This window comes from Mus musculus, chromosome 16 (genome assembly GCF_000001635.26).
Source record: "Mus musculus strain C57BL/6J chromosome 16, GRCm38.p6 C57BL/6J".
In the NCBI taxonomy this organism is placed as follows: domain Eukaryota; kingdom Metazoa; phylum Chordata; class Mammalia; order Rodentia; family Muridae; genus Mus; species Mus musculus.
Window position 1 is genome coordinate 19,190,193 of NC_000082.6, and position 17,308 is coordinate 19,207,500.

Below are 17,308 nucleotides of genomic sequence, written 5' to 3' on the forward strand. Positions count from 1 at the left end.
AATCTTTGAATACCTAAGATACACGTTGCAAAACACTGAAACTCAAGAAGAACAAAGTCAAAAGTGCGCTCACTTTCCCTCTTCTTAGAATTGGGAACAAAATACCCATTGAATGAGTTACAGAGACAAAAGGATAGACCATCTAGAAACTGCCGCACCCAGGGATCCATCCCATAATCAGCCTCCAAATGCAGACACCATTGCATATGCCAGCAAGATTTTCAGCAAGATTTTGCTGAAAGGAACCTGATATAGCTGTCTCTTGTGAGGCTATGCCAGTGCCTGGCAAACACAGAAGTGGATGCTCACAGTCAGCTACTGAATGGAACATGGGGCCCCTAATGGAGGAGCTAGAGAAAGTTCCCAAGGAGCTAAAGGGGTCGTGTCTCTAGCTGCATATGTAACAGAAGATGGCCTAGTCGGCCATCACTGGGAGGAGAGGCCCCTTGATCTTAAAACTTTATATGCCTCAGTACAGGGGAACACCAGGGCCAAGAAGTGGGAGGGGGTTTGTAGGGGAGGGTATGGGGGATTTTTTGGATAGCATTTGAAATGTAAATGAAGAAAATACCTATTTAAAAATACATTAAAAGCAAACTACAATAAGACGACCCCCCCAAAAAAACCAAAAACCCCACCAAACAAACAAACAAACAAACAAAAAGGAAAGGAAAGGAAAGGAAAGGAAAGGAAAACTATGTCTCAAGACAGCCATGCATGATAGCTTGCTATGTGCATAGATATCAACATGAGAATTCATTAATTATTATAAAAAGACATTCAGTTCAAGATGCCTTTCTGAGATGTAGCCACCTCTACTGAAAACACCCTTTCCAAAAAGCCACTCTGTGGTTTTTATCTGTTCCTCATGAGAAATACTGTATAAGCAATTTAGAGACAAAACCCCTAATTGACATATCAGGGAGGCAGAGACTGTGGGCTGCATTTTATGTGGGAAGGTTCCAGCCTGGTAATGAAAGAGAAGATTAAAATTAGGACTTCCCAAGCAATAGTAGGTTGTGAACACATTCAGGAGTCTCTATTTCAAAGTTCCTTTTGTTTTCCTAGAATCAATGAAAATATGTCAGCAGCACCATAAATAATCAAAGAACCTCATGCATGACATTTGGGCAGGGTTTGAAAAAGACACTGCTAATTGTTTATCCATTGAAATATTTGTATTTCCTGTTTATGAATAGTAATCATATTTTTATTATGTTTGATTTTCAGAATAAAATGGATATATTTAAAGGGGGGATATGGAACACATGGAATTAACTTCAATATATCATCTGTGTTTGGTAAATCAAAGATACTTGAAAGTGAATTATTATTTTGCAAAAATATGTCATGCATTTCATAGGAGTTTCCCATGGTTTTTTGATAATGCCAACTTGTTTAGTTCTCACTTGTAAAATGTTTTTCTGACTGTGTGTCTCAGATGTATGTAAGTATTTCAACTTATACCCATGTGAAAAGTGTAGCTTTGGCTTTGGGTCAACTTACCTGTAAGTATCTGCCTTAGAAATGAAGCTGTACTTCCAATTATCTTTAGTTCTTCTCTATTCCCCACTGTGGCTAACTACTAGCTGTAGCTAACTACAAGCTGTATAATTATACCTATTTTCTCCTCAAGTAAGAAAGGTCTCCATCTCATGTTTGATTTTCAGAGACAATGAGTTCCTCTGGATTACAATTTCCAGCAGAAAAAGAAACGAACTCTGTCCTCAGTGGGTTGGGTGAATGGGCAGATGGAGAGGTGAAATCTCACAGTGCAATTTCCTTTTAACCTTGGGTATGAGCCTTTAGTTAAAGACATCACTGGGCCTCATGTTATCCTAAACATATAGGTGGATACATTACTAGCAATATGAATAGCACTGTGTATGATGCTTGCTTATAATAAGCTTGTTAGGAAAGACTTGGGTATAATAAAGGCTAAGAAAAGGAATGTGTGATTGAGGAAGGTCCCTTTCATGATGATCCCCTGAGGGATGCATGGCATTGAAGCCATTTCTCTATTATAAATCAAAATTCCATGATTTCTGCTCTGGGACCTTAAAGACAATTGAAACTAAGTATGAAATAAGAAATGAAAGAAAGAAAATATTTTTGGTTATAATAAGTATATTATTGGTCAATGATTGAGTTCAGAGTGAAGGGCTATTACAGTAGTTCTCAACCTTCCTAATGCTGTGATCCCTTATTTCACTTCCTAATATTGTGGTGACCCCGGCCATCATTTTTTTTTCATTTTTTACTTATTTACTTTACATTCTGCTCATTGCCCACCTACTGGTTGGCCCCACCCATAAAATTTCTCACATATTCCCTCTCCTCCTCTGAGCAGGTGTGGATGGACACCCTGGGATCACCCACCCCCTCAGAACTTCAAGTCTTTTCAAGCTTAGGCACTTTCTCTCCCACTGAGGCCAGATAAGGCAGTCTAGCTAGATGGACATATCCCACATACAGACAAAAGCTTTATGTATAGCTCTGCTCTAGTTGTTTGGGACCCACATGAAGACCAAGCTGCACATCTGCTACATATGTACAGGGAGGCCTAGAATCACCTTGTTCTTGGTTGGTGGTTAAGTGTCTGAGAGCTCCAAGGGTCCAGATTAGTTGATTCTGTTGATTTTTAGATTAGTTGATTAGTTGATTCTGTTGGAGTTCCTATCTTCTTAGGAGCTGCAATCCTTCCTTCTATTCTTCCATAAGAAGAATCCCAAGTTCCATTCACTGTTTGGATGTGGGTATCTGTATCAGTCTGAGTCAGAAAGTGGGTGACTTGTCTCAGAAAATCACCATGCTAGACTCCTGTCTTCAAGCATAGCAGAGTATCATTAACAGTGTCAGAGAGTAGTGCTTGCCCATGGGATGGGTTTCAAGTTGGGTTAGTTATTGGTCACACATTCCCTCAGTCTCTGCTCTATTCCCAATTCCTGCTATAAAAATTATTTTTGTTGCTACTTTGTAACTCTGAAGAATCATAATGTAAAATAACTGTGCTTTCTGAAGGTCTTGGGCAACCTTTGTAGAAGGGCCATTTGACTCTCCCAGTGAGTTGCAACCTACAGATTGAGAACCACTGGGATAATATAAATAAATGTAGGAGAGGAAAATCTTAGAGCTCATAACTCCAGCCCACAATTGTAATGTGAATACTAGAAAAGTAGAAAGACTCTACAGGGACACTCTCATTTCCCCTGTAATCCCTGAATCTAGAAGTGGTAGATCTTATGAGGTCACCACTCATCTGAAAGCAGAATGAAATAGCTTCTCATTATGTATTTGTTGTTTTTAGAGGGCAGTGATGAGTCCTCTTTCTTTGTTAAAAGGTACTCTCTGCCTTATAGGCCACAATCATAATGTCTATAAAAAACACTTAGGGACATCTTGGGCTGTGAGTGGAACAAAAACTGAATCCCAGCTCAAGCAACTCTGACGCTGTATCTTCTGACTGAATGTGAACCAGAGTGACCTGTGGACTCCACAGTTTCCAACACCCTAAGAAATATTATTATTATTATTATTATTATTATTATTATTATTATTATTATTTTAAGCTATCTTTCAACTTCTTTCAAATAGAAAGTAAAGCTATAATTACTGAAACATAGTAGAGAGATTGTTCAGTGATACAAAAATAAAGCCAAGAACACAAATAGGAAAAAATAGAATAATCAAGAAATACCTTTTGATATTAGCCTTAAATATTAATGATTTTAACTCTCTAACCAAAAGACACACATAAGTTGAATAGGCTAAGAAACAAAAGCCATCTTTCTAATGCTTAAATATAAAGAAGCAAGAAGTGATAGTGCCAGGATGCAAAACACTATGGATTTTTGATATGTATAGATATGTGTAAACAACATTATTCCTTTCTGATGTAAAAGGACTCCTGAGAAAGGATCCTACCTCAACAAGAATCACTTATGGACACTTTTCCTGTGTCCAAATACTAAAGAACTATAGAGCAATGGTGTTGAACAATGTCTGTATTTTAATGGGTTGACCTAGTTCATTTGTAGAGGCCTGGGAAAACCTTAGGAAACAGGTACACACTGAATTATTATGACTTGAGCCAGGGAAGTAATGAGATTTGGCGGGATGGAAATTCTAAGAACAACCTTGTTATCTGTAGGATACCCAGATATTTAGCAAACCCTGTAACCCTTAGCTATGACATTATATAAGAAATCCTAAAATCTAGTTCTAAAGTAGAAACCTTCATGAACCCTACATACACTATCTTTAGCCTGGTTTGCTTGACTGGATAGATTATGATAAACTTCCAATTTCCTGCTACTATATGTTTTGACTTGAATGATAGAAATTGTGATCTCATACAGAATTGTCCCTATTTCTAAGTTGCAATTTTAAGACATGATAATGAGGCACTAATAGATTGTTGGAAATGGAATTGACACATGATTAGGTCTGTGAAAGAATAGAATTTTGGAAGTCTATAATACTTGTATAATACTATGGTGTGATCAGATGTCCAGATGAGCATTTAGAAAACTGTGTGCGTGTGAAGGTGGCAGTACCTGGGATGATGATGCAGGTTATGACCTTGCTTGCAAAGTACAGGGTGCCAGGCATCCCACAAATTACTCTGAATTCCAGTGACATATACACTAAAACAAATAAACTAGAGGAGAATTACAGGTTGTGAACAGACATTTTATCGTGCGTTTTGAGGGTAGTGATAAGGGCTATGATAGGCAAAAATACTAAAGGCATACTTTGGCATGTTTCTGATCTCAGCCTCTGTGGGTAAGGTGAGGGTCAGATGACCTAGGAACACTCAGCACGGGACAAACTCTTCTCCACAGTGTTCCCTTCATGAGTGACATGGCAGCTGTAACTGCTATGAGATTCCCACGCTTCTGCTGTGAAGAGCAGGTAACTGCTAGCCATGTTGTCCCTCTGTTTGGGAGGCTGGGTAGTCTCTACACCCTGAGTGAAAGGGGTACCATCTGCCTTCCAGGCCACTCTCACAGCAGCTGCGTAGAACTCAGTGATCATACACACCAGTGTGGCCTTTTTAGTCTTGAGCTCTTCAGAGGAAGGTGGGAACAGATTAACTGAGGGTGTAGCCTTGGGTTGGCCTGCAAGATGGAAAAAGAGAAGGTCAGAATCTTGGTCTTTCAGTAGGGATCCTGGAGGCGATATGTAAAGTGTTTTTGGGTTTAGTGACCATGTTTGAACATAAAGAGTACAGAAGATGGTGTATGAATTTCTTCTACCTATACCCTATGTGCCTAGGAATTATAAACCCATGCATTTGTGTGACACATCACCTGACACACCCTTGCCATTGACCTCAAATACAGACACCTGGCCCTCTCTTTCCTGCTCTTATATCCTCTCTGGATTTTATGTATATCTGCAGTCTTCCTACCCCACCCTCAGGACAGTTCTGATGGAAAAACTCTACTATAAGCAACCTAAACTGTAAACCCCTGAGTTTGTTTTTACCCAAATCTGTGCCTCCTGGGTACAAGCATAGCATGTACTTGCTTGAACTATTTCTTATTCTGCAGAATGAAAGATGATTCACATCTCTGTTTGAGTTGCATAATTTTCATGCTCAGGACCATATCTATGTGAACTCAGTTGCTGTATCTTCTAAGCAGTCTTTTAGAGAGATCTAGGAGCCAAGATTCCCTGTGATAATTTCTCTCCTCTCTTGAATTTCTATGCCCAGTGCTCTTTTCCATTTCTACTCCTTATTAAAATTCCTGAGTTATAGGTTGGATGCTTCTCTGTCCATTGTCTTTCCATGGAGGTGCTGGGGTTCATTCTATATCCCAACTGTCCTAGGAACTTAATCTTGAGTTCCATTGTACAGGTTATCTGGCTTTTAACATGTTCTTCTCAAAGCTCTGATGCTGAGTGTTTTGTGCTCTACAAATTCAACAGCTATGTCTCCCTCTATGTCTCTGGTTTTCCTTCCCCATGAAATGGCAATTCAATTTATTCCTCATAAAGTTCACCAGAAAAATTAGACATTCAAAAGTTATAGTACAAAGGAGCATTTATCAAAGTCCTGCATATCCCAACAGAATTATAGACAGACATTGACAGTTTATCTGTTTCAGCCCCCTTTCTTTGAGATTAGACTTGAAAGGCTACAGGGAGCAGTCTGAAATGAGACAGCATGTAGAGAAGAAAGAGATTATTCACCTAGAGTGAAGTTTAGGCATGAAGTAGAATACATAATGAGAAATTATCCAACAAAAATCACCTCAAAGCTTGGAGACAATAATAACAAAGGAGGGAGGAGTCACTCATCTAGGACAGTCAATCTGGTTCCACCTCCGAACACCCAACACTGATATAGTCTAATGCAAAAAACTCTGCATGTACCTTATTTTCCAGTTGCATCTGTGTGTGTAGGTGGGGGTGATCCTAGGATGGTGGTGACATCACTGTAATATCCTTCTTCCCAGCTTCCATATGTCCTCTTAACAAGCCTTGCCAGAAAATCATCCATGAATTTTCCATACCCTGTATGGAAGAAGCTTTTCAGAGGATAAGAAGGAATAGAGAAGAGCCCTCAGTGACAGCTTGAGTAGACCACCAGATGCATTGAATCTATGCAAAGTCTGGAGTCTACTAACTCAATCTCTCCAGCTCATGTCTGGCAAAGAGCAAAGAGAGACATCTGAGGCACTTCAGGAGAGAACAGTTGGAGAACACACACAGCCATAAGTATTAATCCTCATTTCATCTTCTTTCACATGGTAGAATCATTGCCAATAATATTATTCTAAACAACGTAGGATCACGATGCATACCCATTTGTTGACCATTTTATGAAGAAATGGAAGTAATCAATAACTTCTTTTGAGATTATTTTTTAGACATTCTCTTTTTAAGCCCGGAGGTATAATTTTAGCTAACAGGATATAAGTTCTGGAGTGAGCTTTCTTAACATGATATAGAAAAGAATTTTCTGTTATGGTTAAAGTTATAGTTATATTATAGCTATAATTATATAATTATAGTTATAGTTGTGAATAAAAATCCAGGTAAAATGTATGTTAGAGTCTGCTTGGTTGGGATATGGGAACATTACTATTTCTGTGTTTCCTATTTTTTTTTCTGTTCAAACTTATCAGTGAAAACTTGAAACAAGACGATGAGTCTCTGAGAAATAGATGGGTATGGATGAGTGTTGCCATTGTCCCCAACAAGGAACATTACTGTGAGGGTACCCAGGATTTTCACTTTCAACTATTAGGCACAGATATTTTCATGGCCTAGCATTAGAAAGGGAATGTAGGGCCCAGATCCCAAAAGTTCCTCCTGGCTCAGAAACTTGGAATTCGGATGCCCCAGATCAAGGTCTATTTTGTCAACTGTTACTTTGACTCATTTTAGAAGAATGTTCCTGATTTTGAAGACTATGCTATGGGACTGTACAACCCACCAAAGAGTTCTGAATGTACTCAGTGTCTATATTGCTTATGAGCTGAAGAGGATGATGACTCCAAATCCTGCATACTAATTACATATTGACCTGGATATAGACTGGATTACAGAAGGTTGAATGTCAGTTTCAAAGACTGTGGTTGGCCAGTGCACACTGGCATGCTGATACACATGAGAGGACTTGGACAGTAAAATCATGTCTGTTACACCTAAGTTTACCCAAGAAAATGACTTGACTTTAGCTCCCAAGTCACATTTAGTCTTCCTTAACCTCACCTGACATCACCTTGAGTAGTCTTTGACTCTGAATCCACTGCCTATGCACAATTATTTGATTCCCCTTCTGGGATCAGGTTGAATGTATTTCTTACTAGACACAGTTATTATGCTTGAGTGTTTATCCCATCACATGTCCCAGTATTGATGGCCATGAACACCAATGTTCTGAAGCATATAATAAAATTCTGTAAGTTTATTGCAAGAACTCACACATTTGGGGGATTTCTATATATTAAATTAATTGTTTAACTCTAAAACCAATATCTTACCTGATATGCATTCTAAATGGGTGTCCTTACATTGCAAGACTCAGAGAACAGTGAAGAACAGGGGAAAGGTCACTGCTTGGGTGATACTCTCAGTATGTTTCAAATGTGAACTAATTTCTCACTGGTAACCATGATCCTCCCTCCCATATTGTAAATTCAAAGGGTTGAAAATTAAATATATAATGAGAACAAATGGGACAAAATAATACTTCTGATTAACTAATGATATTTTATTTAATATTCAGTGGGCAGGAAAGAAGGGTTAAGATAGCTAATATAAAGAAGAGACCCCACCCTGGGTCTCTAAAAGCTGCAGGGTTCCCAGGCTAAGGAGAAACCTGGGTTCTTAGAGACATTCTGCAGGAGACAGACTCTTCTCCACAGTGTCCCCTTCATGTGTAACTTGACAGGTAAAACTGTTGTGAGATCTCCACTGGTCCGATGTCAAATGTAGGAAGCTGCTGGCCATGAACTTGTTGCCCTCTTTGGTGGGATTTGAAGTGTCCACACCCTGGGTGATAGGTGTACCATTTGCCTTCCAGGCCACTGTCACACCACTCGGGGAAAAGTTGGAAATCAGACACACCAGTGTGGCTTTGTTTTCCTTGAGCTCCTCAGAGGAAGGTGGAAACACGGTGAGAGTGGGAGTGGACTTGGGCTGACCTGTGCGAATAAAAGAAGGGATTGGTTCAGGAGACAATATAAAAACATCAAAATCTCAGTGACTGCTCAATTTGGCCACGCTTTTTACCTGGCACTTTTTCCTTTTCCTCACCTGCCCCATTGAGCCTAGTTGAGTACACACAGTTTTCTCACTAACTTTTTCAAAACATACTCTCAAGTTACATATACCTGACTCTTCCTTTCTGCCTCATTTCCACTATCAGCAGATATGGCTCTGCTCTATCCACCCCATTGTTTTTAATATAACTGGGGATTTGGACCACATCTGATCACCTTCCCCAGAGCAGTTATTTCCTCTTTGCTCCTGTGGTGATCAGAGCTCTCTGGTAAACAGGGTAGATCCCACTCTTTTTTTTTTTTCAGACTGCATTTCGATTGAGTAGGTCCCTTCTTTATCCCCAGCACCTGGGGACACTGAGTCTCTAGTTATCTTGGACAGCAAATTCTCTATATAAATCCATTCAGCTTTTCCAATATGTAGTGGCTTCCATCCAGAAAAGATCTGAGGCTACTCTGGGGTTGGTGCCTACTGCACATTTTGATCTGATCACAATACTCTTCACTATGTTCTAGAGTTTTCTTTCCTCAGGAGGTAGAGCACAGCAGCCACTTGTTCACTGAAACAGCATCCTTCCATGACAGTAAGGTAGTATTCCAAAACCCCAAGTTTGTCCCTCATTCCTGATCTCCTGCATATACTAGGCCATTTGAGGAAAACGAGAAGCTGGCAATGGAAATGTGAAACAGCAAGATCCAGGATTACAGAGCTTTGTAGACAGAATCCCTGATTATCAAATGACCAGTATCTGGTTACTCTACTAGTCAGTGCTGTCTCTATGTTCATAGGACTTTAGCAGCCCAGTTTAAGAACAGAGATCTCAACATTATTACAAGACTACTCTGTCACTATGCTTCTGTGGATCTAATTTAGATAACCTCACTCTCTGTAACCTGTGCTTATACCTCTAGATCTAATCTTGGACAACTTATAAAGATATTGTGGACTCCATGAAGGTCCTAGTGCCCCCCCCCCCCTTTGACCTGGACCAGAGTCCCAAATTATCAATCCTCCAGAGAACAAGGACGGTGCCATTCACTTTGGCTATACAGTATCTAATGCCCCTGAGATCACAGTATATCTATAAGAATGTAAAGCCAGCTGATTCTACTCTTCTGGTTCTTCCTTCTGATTACTTTAAAATGGTCCACCCACCTCTCCTAGCCACAGTGGAGAGCAGATGAGAAATTTTTCCCAGAGAGAAAAAAGACCCTTGCAAGACAACAAGGGCTGGGCTTATTAGGAAGAAGCTTTGAAACTACTTACCTAGGACAGTGACCTTGGTTCCACCGCCGAAAACATAACACAATGACTAAAACCCAACCCAAAACCTATGGGGCCAGCACCTGGTCCTGTTCTCTCACAGCTGAGCTGAATCAAACTACTAGCTAGCTACAATGGGTGGAGCTATGACCTCACTTGAGAAGCAGTGGGTGGTAATCCTTTTATAGGCTTGTCTTCTTGTCAGGCAGGTACCCCATGGAGTTGATTCAACACCATGTACTCTCTGCACTATTTCTGATACTCTCTATGCTGACAGCTGTGTAGTAGATCCCAAACAAATGCAAAATGACATATTAATTCAGGTGTCTTTGTTGAATGACATAGATTCCCTTGATTTTGGCTTGATTTTACAGGCTGAGTGTTTTTTTTTTCCCCTCACAAACATATTGTTCTACTTGGTCAGCTTCTTTAGAACCAAGGACAAGGGGCACTTCTTGCCTTATGAAAGAATGCTCCACAGAGAATTCTCTTCAAATTTCAACCCACAGAGATATAACTCATTTCCACTTCATTCATATGTGTTTTCTTACAATATAGTATCTGTCCACTATTTTATTTATCTATCTGCACATACATACATACCTATTTTTATATATACATATACCCAAGAAGAGTCACAAATTATCCATCTCTTTGTTTTCCATGTTAGAATGTAGACTACTCAGGCTTTCACCTTCATAGTTTCCTGAAATTTATAATGCAAAAGACAAAATTATCCTTCTCTCCATTTTGTAGTTCACCAGCACTCCATGTGGTTCAAAATATGTATATTTCTTATTAATTTTCTCTCCTCTGTGTCTGAAACTGCCCGTATTCTATTCATTTTTGCCTACTCATTCTGACTATTCTGACCATTCATTCTTACTTTATTTTTCCTTTCATTTTGATCTGCAAATGTCTGTTCATTCTAACATTAACACCAGGGTTATGCCTTCCCTATCCTCTTCGTGCTATTACTGTAATTGACTCACATTGTGCACTCTGAAAACCCACAGCTACCCAGGAGTCATTTACAGAATGTTTTCCACTCATTGAATACTTTTCTTGACATTCTACAACATAGCATGCCATTAAAATGCTCAAATGATAAAGACTAACACTCAGCTCATACAAAAAGCTAATGATAAGAATCAATAAATAGGTTTTGTTGAAATTTGATTTCATCTCCCAAGATAATTTTTAAATAAAGAACTCTTCATGTGTATGTATGCATGTGAGTTTCTGTTTGTGAATTTAGTGCTCTTAGAGACCAGAAGAGGCTGCCACATATTCTGGAGCTAGAACATGTGTCCTGGGGACCAAATGGGTCTTCTGTGAAACAGAACATTCTTTAAACACCGAAAAAGCTCTCCAGCTCCCCATGATTACTAAGTTACAGTGGAAGATTACTTAGTGCATTGAGGCTGCCAGTTGATTTTTCCTTTCTTTTTCCTTACTTTATTTAAATTTCATCAGTGTGACAATTTTCTATTGGTTAAAGACTTGTAGAAAAGGTATTTATTAGTCTATTAGCAGCATAAACCCAGCTCTTGTTTGTTACTAAATAAAGAAAGCATTCTTCTTTTCATTTTAAATGGAAACTACTTCCTCAGTAGTTAATTTTTCTTAAATTACAGGATTCTTCCTACTTAAGGCAAAACATTTAAGTCAGAAACAAGGGCAATCTGTCACTTTTCCTTTCATCAGTTACAATATTCCACTCTTCTCGACACTAGAATAGGCCTGGGACACAAATGCCTGGTAACATGCCAGACAATCAACAGAGCAGCCTACAAGAGTCAGCTGAGGAGTCATGAAAACTAAGTGAGTCAATGCAGGACCAGCCTACATAATCTTCAAAATTCTCCTCTGTATGAAAAATCCATTGTGATTAAGTAACATTGTAGAAAATACTATAGAAATAAGCAACATAGAATGTAATATAAACATGATTTGGTTGGTAAATAAACTACTTGGCTATTTAACATAAAGGCAAGTTATCAGAGAACATCTGGGTAGTGGCCAGCTTGGTCGTGTCCCTAGGGACTGGTGAAGAAAAAAATAGATGAGCATAGTTTTCTAAGTGCCAAAGGAATAATATGGAGCTCTGAAACATCTTCCAAGTGTCCAGAGGTTTTCATGTGTTCACCCAAGTGGTCAGGAAGAAAAGAGCCACTGAAAGCATGAATTCAGGGTCTGTGTGTGTGTGTGTGTGTGTGTGTGTGTGTGTGTGTGTGTGTGTTTGTGTGAAATGGCTTTCTAATTCAGTTTTTAAGGTGGCCCATGAACTCTGCACTTAGGTCAAATAAGATCAACTGTTTCTTGGACAGAATAGCCCAGCCTATTCATCTCCTGTTTGGCCATTTCCTGAGTCATTGAAGAGCCTTGCAGGATGTGACTCTATATGGCTCACAGAAGTTGTAATGGTGAGATCATGTTGGATCTTTCAAGCATGGACTTCAACTTTCTTGTGTGAAATGGAATGGTGTTCTACACTAGGAGTGTTGGGACAATAAATAGCATTTATTATCTGCTGGCTCTGTGCTGCTGTCTAGTTAACAGTGCTCCCGTGTTGACTTTTCTTCTTCTTTTGGTTTCTGAGGAAATTGTCAGGAATCCTCTTATAAGTATTCCTATTCTGTTGGCATCAACAGGAATTTAAGGAAAAGGAAGGCAGAATATATATATATTAGTTGGGGTCTAAAGTGAGCTAGAATCCAAGAGGTGGGGTGCATATAAGCAGTGCTCCCTGGGTGCCCGGGGCCCCCCGTAGCAGAATCGAGGCGTTTCTGCATTAAAGGCTGTTAAGAAGAATCCGACCATGTTGTGTCTTCCTTGCCAGCTGAGGTGGGTGCAACAACTGGTGGCTCAATGGGGACCCGAGGACAACAACCTCGCGGATTCAGAACTTTTCAGCCAGGGAACTGTGGTACTGGTAAGTCTCCCAAATTGATCCCCGGTTAAAAGAGGGGATATGTTTTTCTCGCCCATGGACCCAGTGTGGGTAGCTCTTATCGTTGTTTCATTTTTTTGTAATTTATGGCCTCTGCTTTTGTTTGATAGAAGTAGTTAAGGTAGGTCAGAAAATTCTTACGGAACAACAAGAAAGCATGTCAGAGGAAGATAAGGAACATATGAGTAAAGGAAGGAAAAGGGGAGAAAAGGAAAAAGGAAAAGAAAGGGAGAAAAGACAAATACAAAAGGAAAAGGAAACAGTAATAAAGAAAAGGAATTAGCAAAAGTATATCCCTCTTTAAAAGACTTATCGCTAAGTCTATCAAGTTCTGACTCCAGTGGATCAGAGCTTAGTGAGGATGATGAAGCTGACCTAGAGGAAGAGGCAGCTCAGTATGAGAGGGATAGGTATGATCCGGATTGGCCATATAGAGCCAATCCATTGAAAAAGGGAGTATCAGCGAAAAAAAGAATAAAACCAAAAGTGCTGACATCTCTGCCTTTCAATCCTAATTACACAGAAAGAAAGGAGCCCACCATGGCTGCTAAACCAGGTACCTCATTCTGTCTGGAGGTTTGGAAAGAAGTTGGTCTAAGTTACCCTGTTTTTGCTGATGGCCAAGTGCAACGGTATCATGAGCCAGTGGATTTCAAAACTATTAAGCAACTGGCAGAGTCAGTCTGTACTTATGGGGTGGGTGCAGCTTTTGTGGTTGCACAAATTGAGGCGCTTGCCAAATATTGCCTCACCCCTGGGGACTGGAAAAATGTGGCTCGGGCTTGCTTGTCGTCCGGGCAATATTTAGACTGGAAGTCCTTGACTTATGAATATGCAAATAGTCAGGCAGCGGCCAATTTAGCTACAGGACAAGATCCTCAGAGACATTGGGATGCAGACATGCTGCTGGGTTTAGGACGTTTTGCTTTAGATCAAACAAATTATCCTAAAGCAGTCTATGCCCAAATAAATGAGGTAACTACCAAAGCCTGGAAGGCATTGCCAAACAAAGGCACAGTCTCAGGCAATCTTACAAAAATCTTGCAGGGTCCCACAGAACCATTTTCAGACTTTGTAGCATGCCTAGTTGAGGCAGCTACTAGAATCTTTGTTGACCCTGATACAGCTATGCCTTTAGTCAAACAGCTAGTATATAAGCAATGCACTAAGGAATGCAGAGCAGCCATTACACCCTATAAACATAAAGGTTTAGAAGTATGGATGAAGGTTTGCAGAGAACTAGGGGGCCCGTTAACCAATGCAGGCCTAGCGGCAGCTGTAGTGCAATTGGTTAGATCTAATAATGATACTTGTTATAAGTGTGGCCAAAGAGGACATTTTAGAAGAAACTGCCCTGAAAATGAAAAACGGGCTGCATTAGATAAACCTAGACAGTCGGGCTTATGCCACAAATGTAGGAAGGGAAAACATTGGGCTAATGAATGCAGATCTACAAAGGATATAGAAGGCCGACCATTATAAGCAGGATATGGTGGCACCAGGCCAAAAAATGGACAGCAGGGCCCACGTCCCCAGGGCCCTTAAATATATGGGGCTCTTCAGAATGACTAGAAGAAACCTTGGCCACCTCTCCATCATCCGAGAGACCACCGAGAGCCACTACTTGCTCTGCAGGATTGGACCTCCACTCCACCACCAGACTCGTATTAACCCCACAGATGGGGGTACAGCCCATAGATACAGATTTTAAAGGCCCCCTTTTCAAAGATACTGTAGGACTATTGCTTGGCCGCTCATCTTCTGCTTTAAAAGGATTACAGATAACCCCTGGACTATACTGGAATTGTAAAGGTTTTGGTAGCCTCCCCTGCTGGCATCTCAGCTATCTCCCCAGGAGATAGAATTGCTCAATTGTTGCTATTACCCAGTTTACATAAATATTTCCCAGCAAATAATAAAATAAGAGGAGAGAGCAGACTAGGTTCTACAGGTTCTCGGTTCACTTTCTTATCAATGGAATTAGGAGATCGCCTCATGTTAGCTTTAGAGATTGAAGGATGATCCTTTTAGGATTATTAGACACTGGTGCAGATCGCAGTATTATCTCCACTCATGATTGGCCGTCAAAGTGTCCCTTGCAGACATCATCTCAAAGCCTGCGTGGTCTGGGTTATGAGACTGCCCCTCTTATTAGTACTAAGGAATTGACATGGAAAAATGAGGAAGCTAAGTCAGGAAAATTCCTCCCCTACATTGTGGACATACCTGTGACCCTATGGGGCAGGGATGTCTTAACCAAGATGGATCTTAGATTAACTAATGAGTATTCCCCACAAGCTCGAGAAATTATGTCTAGGTAAAGGATTGGGAAAGTCATTACAAGGCAGTACTATGCCAGTACCAACCAAGTTTAAACTAGATAAAAAAAAACTGGGTTTTTCCTAGGGGCCGTTTAGGGCAGTATACCCATTACTTGGAAAACAGAGGAACCTGTATGGGTTCCTCAATGGCCTCTTTCCTCTGAAAAATTGGCAGCAGCCAGGGAATTAGTAAGGGAACAATTGGAATTAGGACATATTAAACCCTCCCAGTCACTATGGAATACCCCTATATTTGTAATCAAGAAAAAAATCAGGTAAATGGAGGCTTTTACATGATCTTAGAGCTATTAATAGTCAAATGCAAATTATGGGCCCAATACAAAGAGGCCTGCCCCTGCTCTCTAGCCTGCCTGCTGATTGGCCTATAATAATAATTGATATTAAGGATTTTTTTCTATTCCCCTTGCATTGTGTGATAGCGAGTGCTTTGCTTTTATTCTCCCCTCTGTAAATAATGAAGAGCCTGATAAACGGTATCAAGGGGTCATTTTACCTCAAGGCATGGCCAATAGTTCTATTATGTGTCAACTTTTTGTAGGAGAAGCCTTACAGCCTGCCCATGATGCATTTCCAAAAGTGAGGATAGTGCGTTATATGGATGATATCCTCCTTGCTTCTAATAATAAAGAAAGTTTAGATAAAGCTTATATAGAATTAGTAAAAGAATTAGAAAAGAAATGATTATTTGTAGCACCTGACAAAGTTCAGATGGGAAATTTAGGAGAGTTTTTAGGTACCCAAGTTACTTCGCATTATGTAGCACCTCAAAAGATTGAATTGCGCAAAGATCATTTAAAAACATTAAATGATTTCCAGAAATTGTTAGGTGATATAAATTGGATACGCCCATATGTGAGGCTACCCAATTCTGAATTAACTCCACTCTTTGATATGCTGAAAGGTGACCCTTAATTGTCATTCCCCCCGTGCCCTCACTCCTGAGGCCCGAGTTGCCTTAGGAAAGGTAGAGAGGTGCTTAGAAAAAGCTAAATTATGTAGATGGAAAGAAGGAGAGGACATACATTTGTGTGTCCTGAAGATGTTTCGCCAACCAACCGGAGTAGTGTGGAAATCAGGTCAACTATTGTGGATTTATCCTCATGTGTCTCCTAATAAAACTCTTGAATATTATCCCACCGCTGTAGCCCATTTAGCAATCTTGGGCATTAAGTCATGCATTCAACATTTTGGAGCCCCCCCCAAAAAAATTATTACACCATATGATGCTAACCAAATACAAACCCTGAGCTCTTTAGTTGATGAATGGGCTCTGTTACTTTGTAGTTATGATGGGGAATTAGATAATCATTATCATAAAGATCCCTTATTACAATTTTTTACTGAACATCCAGTGACTTTTCCAAAGGTTACAGCATCTAAACCCATACCAGGTGCATTGGATATTTATACAGATGGTTCTAAAACAGATGTTGGTGCTTATGTGATTAATTCTCAAAACCCTGTTTTATTTCAATATGATCCTGGTACCCCACAACTAGTTGAATGTAAAATCGTATTAGAAGTATTTAAGAGGCTTGAAATTTCCTTTAATTTAGTGTCTGATTCAGCATATGTAGTGAATGTAGTAAAAGCATTGGAAGTTGCAGGACCCATCAAATCTACCAGCCCTGTATGTGCCATTTTCTTAGAATTACAAAACTTGATTTGGAATAGGAAAAGTAAATTTTTTATTCAGCATATTCGGGCTCATTCTACTCTGCCAGGCCCTATGACTGAAAGGAATGCCCTGGTAGATGCAAGTACCCATATGGAATTCATTTTTCATGTTACTCCATTAGAGCTTGCAAAAGGTTTTCATCAATTGTATCATGTCCCTGCTGCCACATTACAGCAAAAATTTAATATTTTCCGTGCTTCAGCCCGAACTGTTGTATTGCAATGCCCACAATGCGTGCAGTTTCATCACCATCCCCATGTTGGGATTAACCCTCATGGATTGATCCCTCTAAAAATATGGCAAATGGATGTTACACAATTTCCAGCTTTTGGA

The 17,308-nt window shown here is 39.9% G+C and overlaps 2 pseudogenes, 2 gene segments (V, D, J or C) and 1 further gene; all 5 read right to left on the bottom strand.

Annotated features, from left to right (window-relative positions):
- The window catches only part of Igl (immunoglobulin lambda chain complex), a 233,987-nt gene that overhangs the window by 163,335 nt on the left and 53,344 nt on the right, over nt 1-17,308 (bottom strand).
- Nucleotides 4,807-5,120, bottom strand: Iglc4 (immunoglobulin lambda constant 4; annotated as a pseudogene). Its single transcript is given in 1 exon segment — nt 4,807-5,120. A coding segment is annotated over 1 exon segment (314 nt).
- Iglj4 (immunoglobulin lambda joining 4) lies at nt 6,303-6,344 on the bottom strand (annotated as a pseudogene). The gene is given in 1 exon segment: nt 6,303-6,344. A coding segment is annotated over 1 exon segment (42 nt).
- Nucleotides 8,344-8,660, bottom strand: Iglc2 (immunoglobulin lambda constant 2). The segment is given in 1 exon segment: nt 8,344-8,660. A coding segment is annotated over 1 exon segment (317 nt).
- On the bottom strand, nt 10,006-10,043 carry Iglj2 (immunoglobulin lambda joining 2). The segment is given in 1 exon segment: nt 10,006-10,043. A coding segment is annotated over 1 exon segment (38 nt).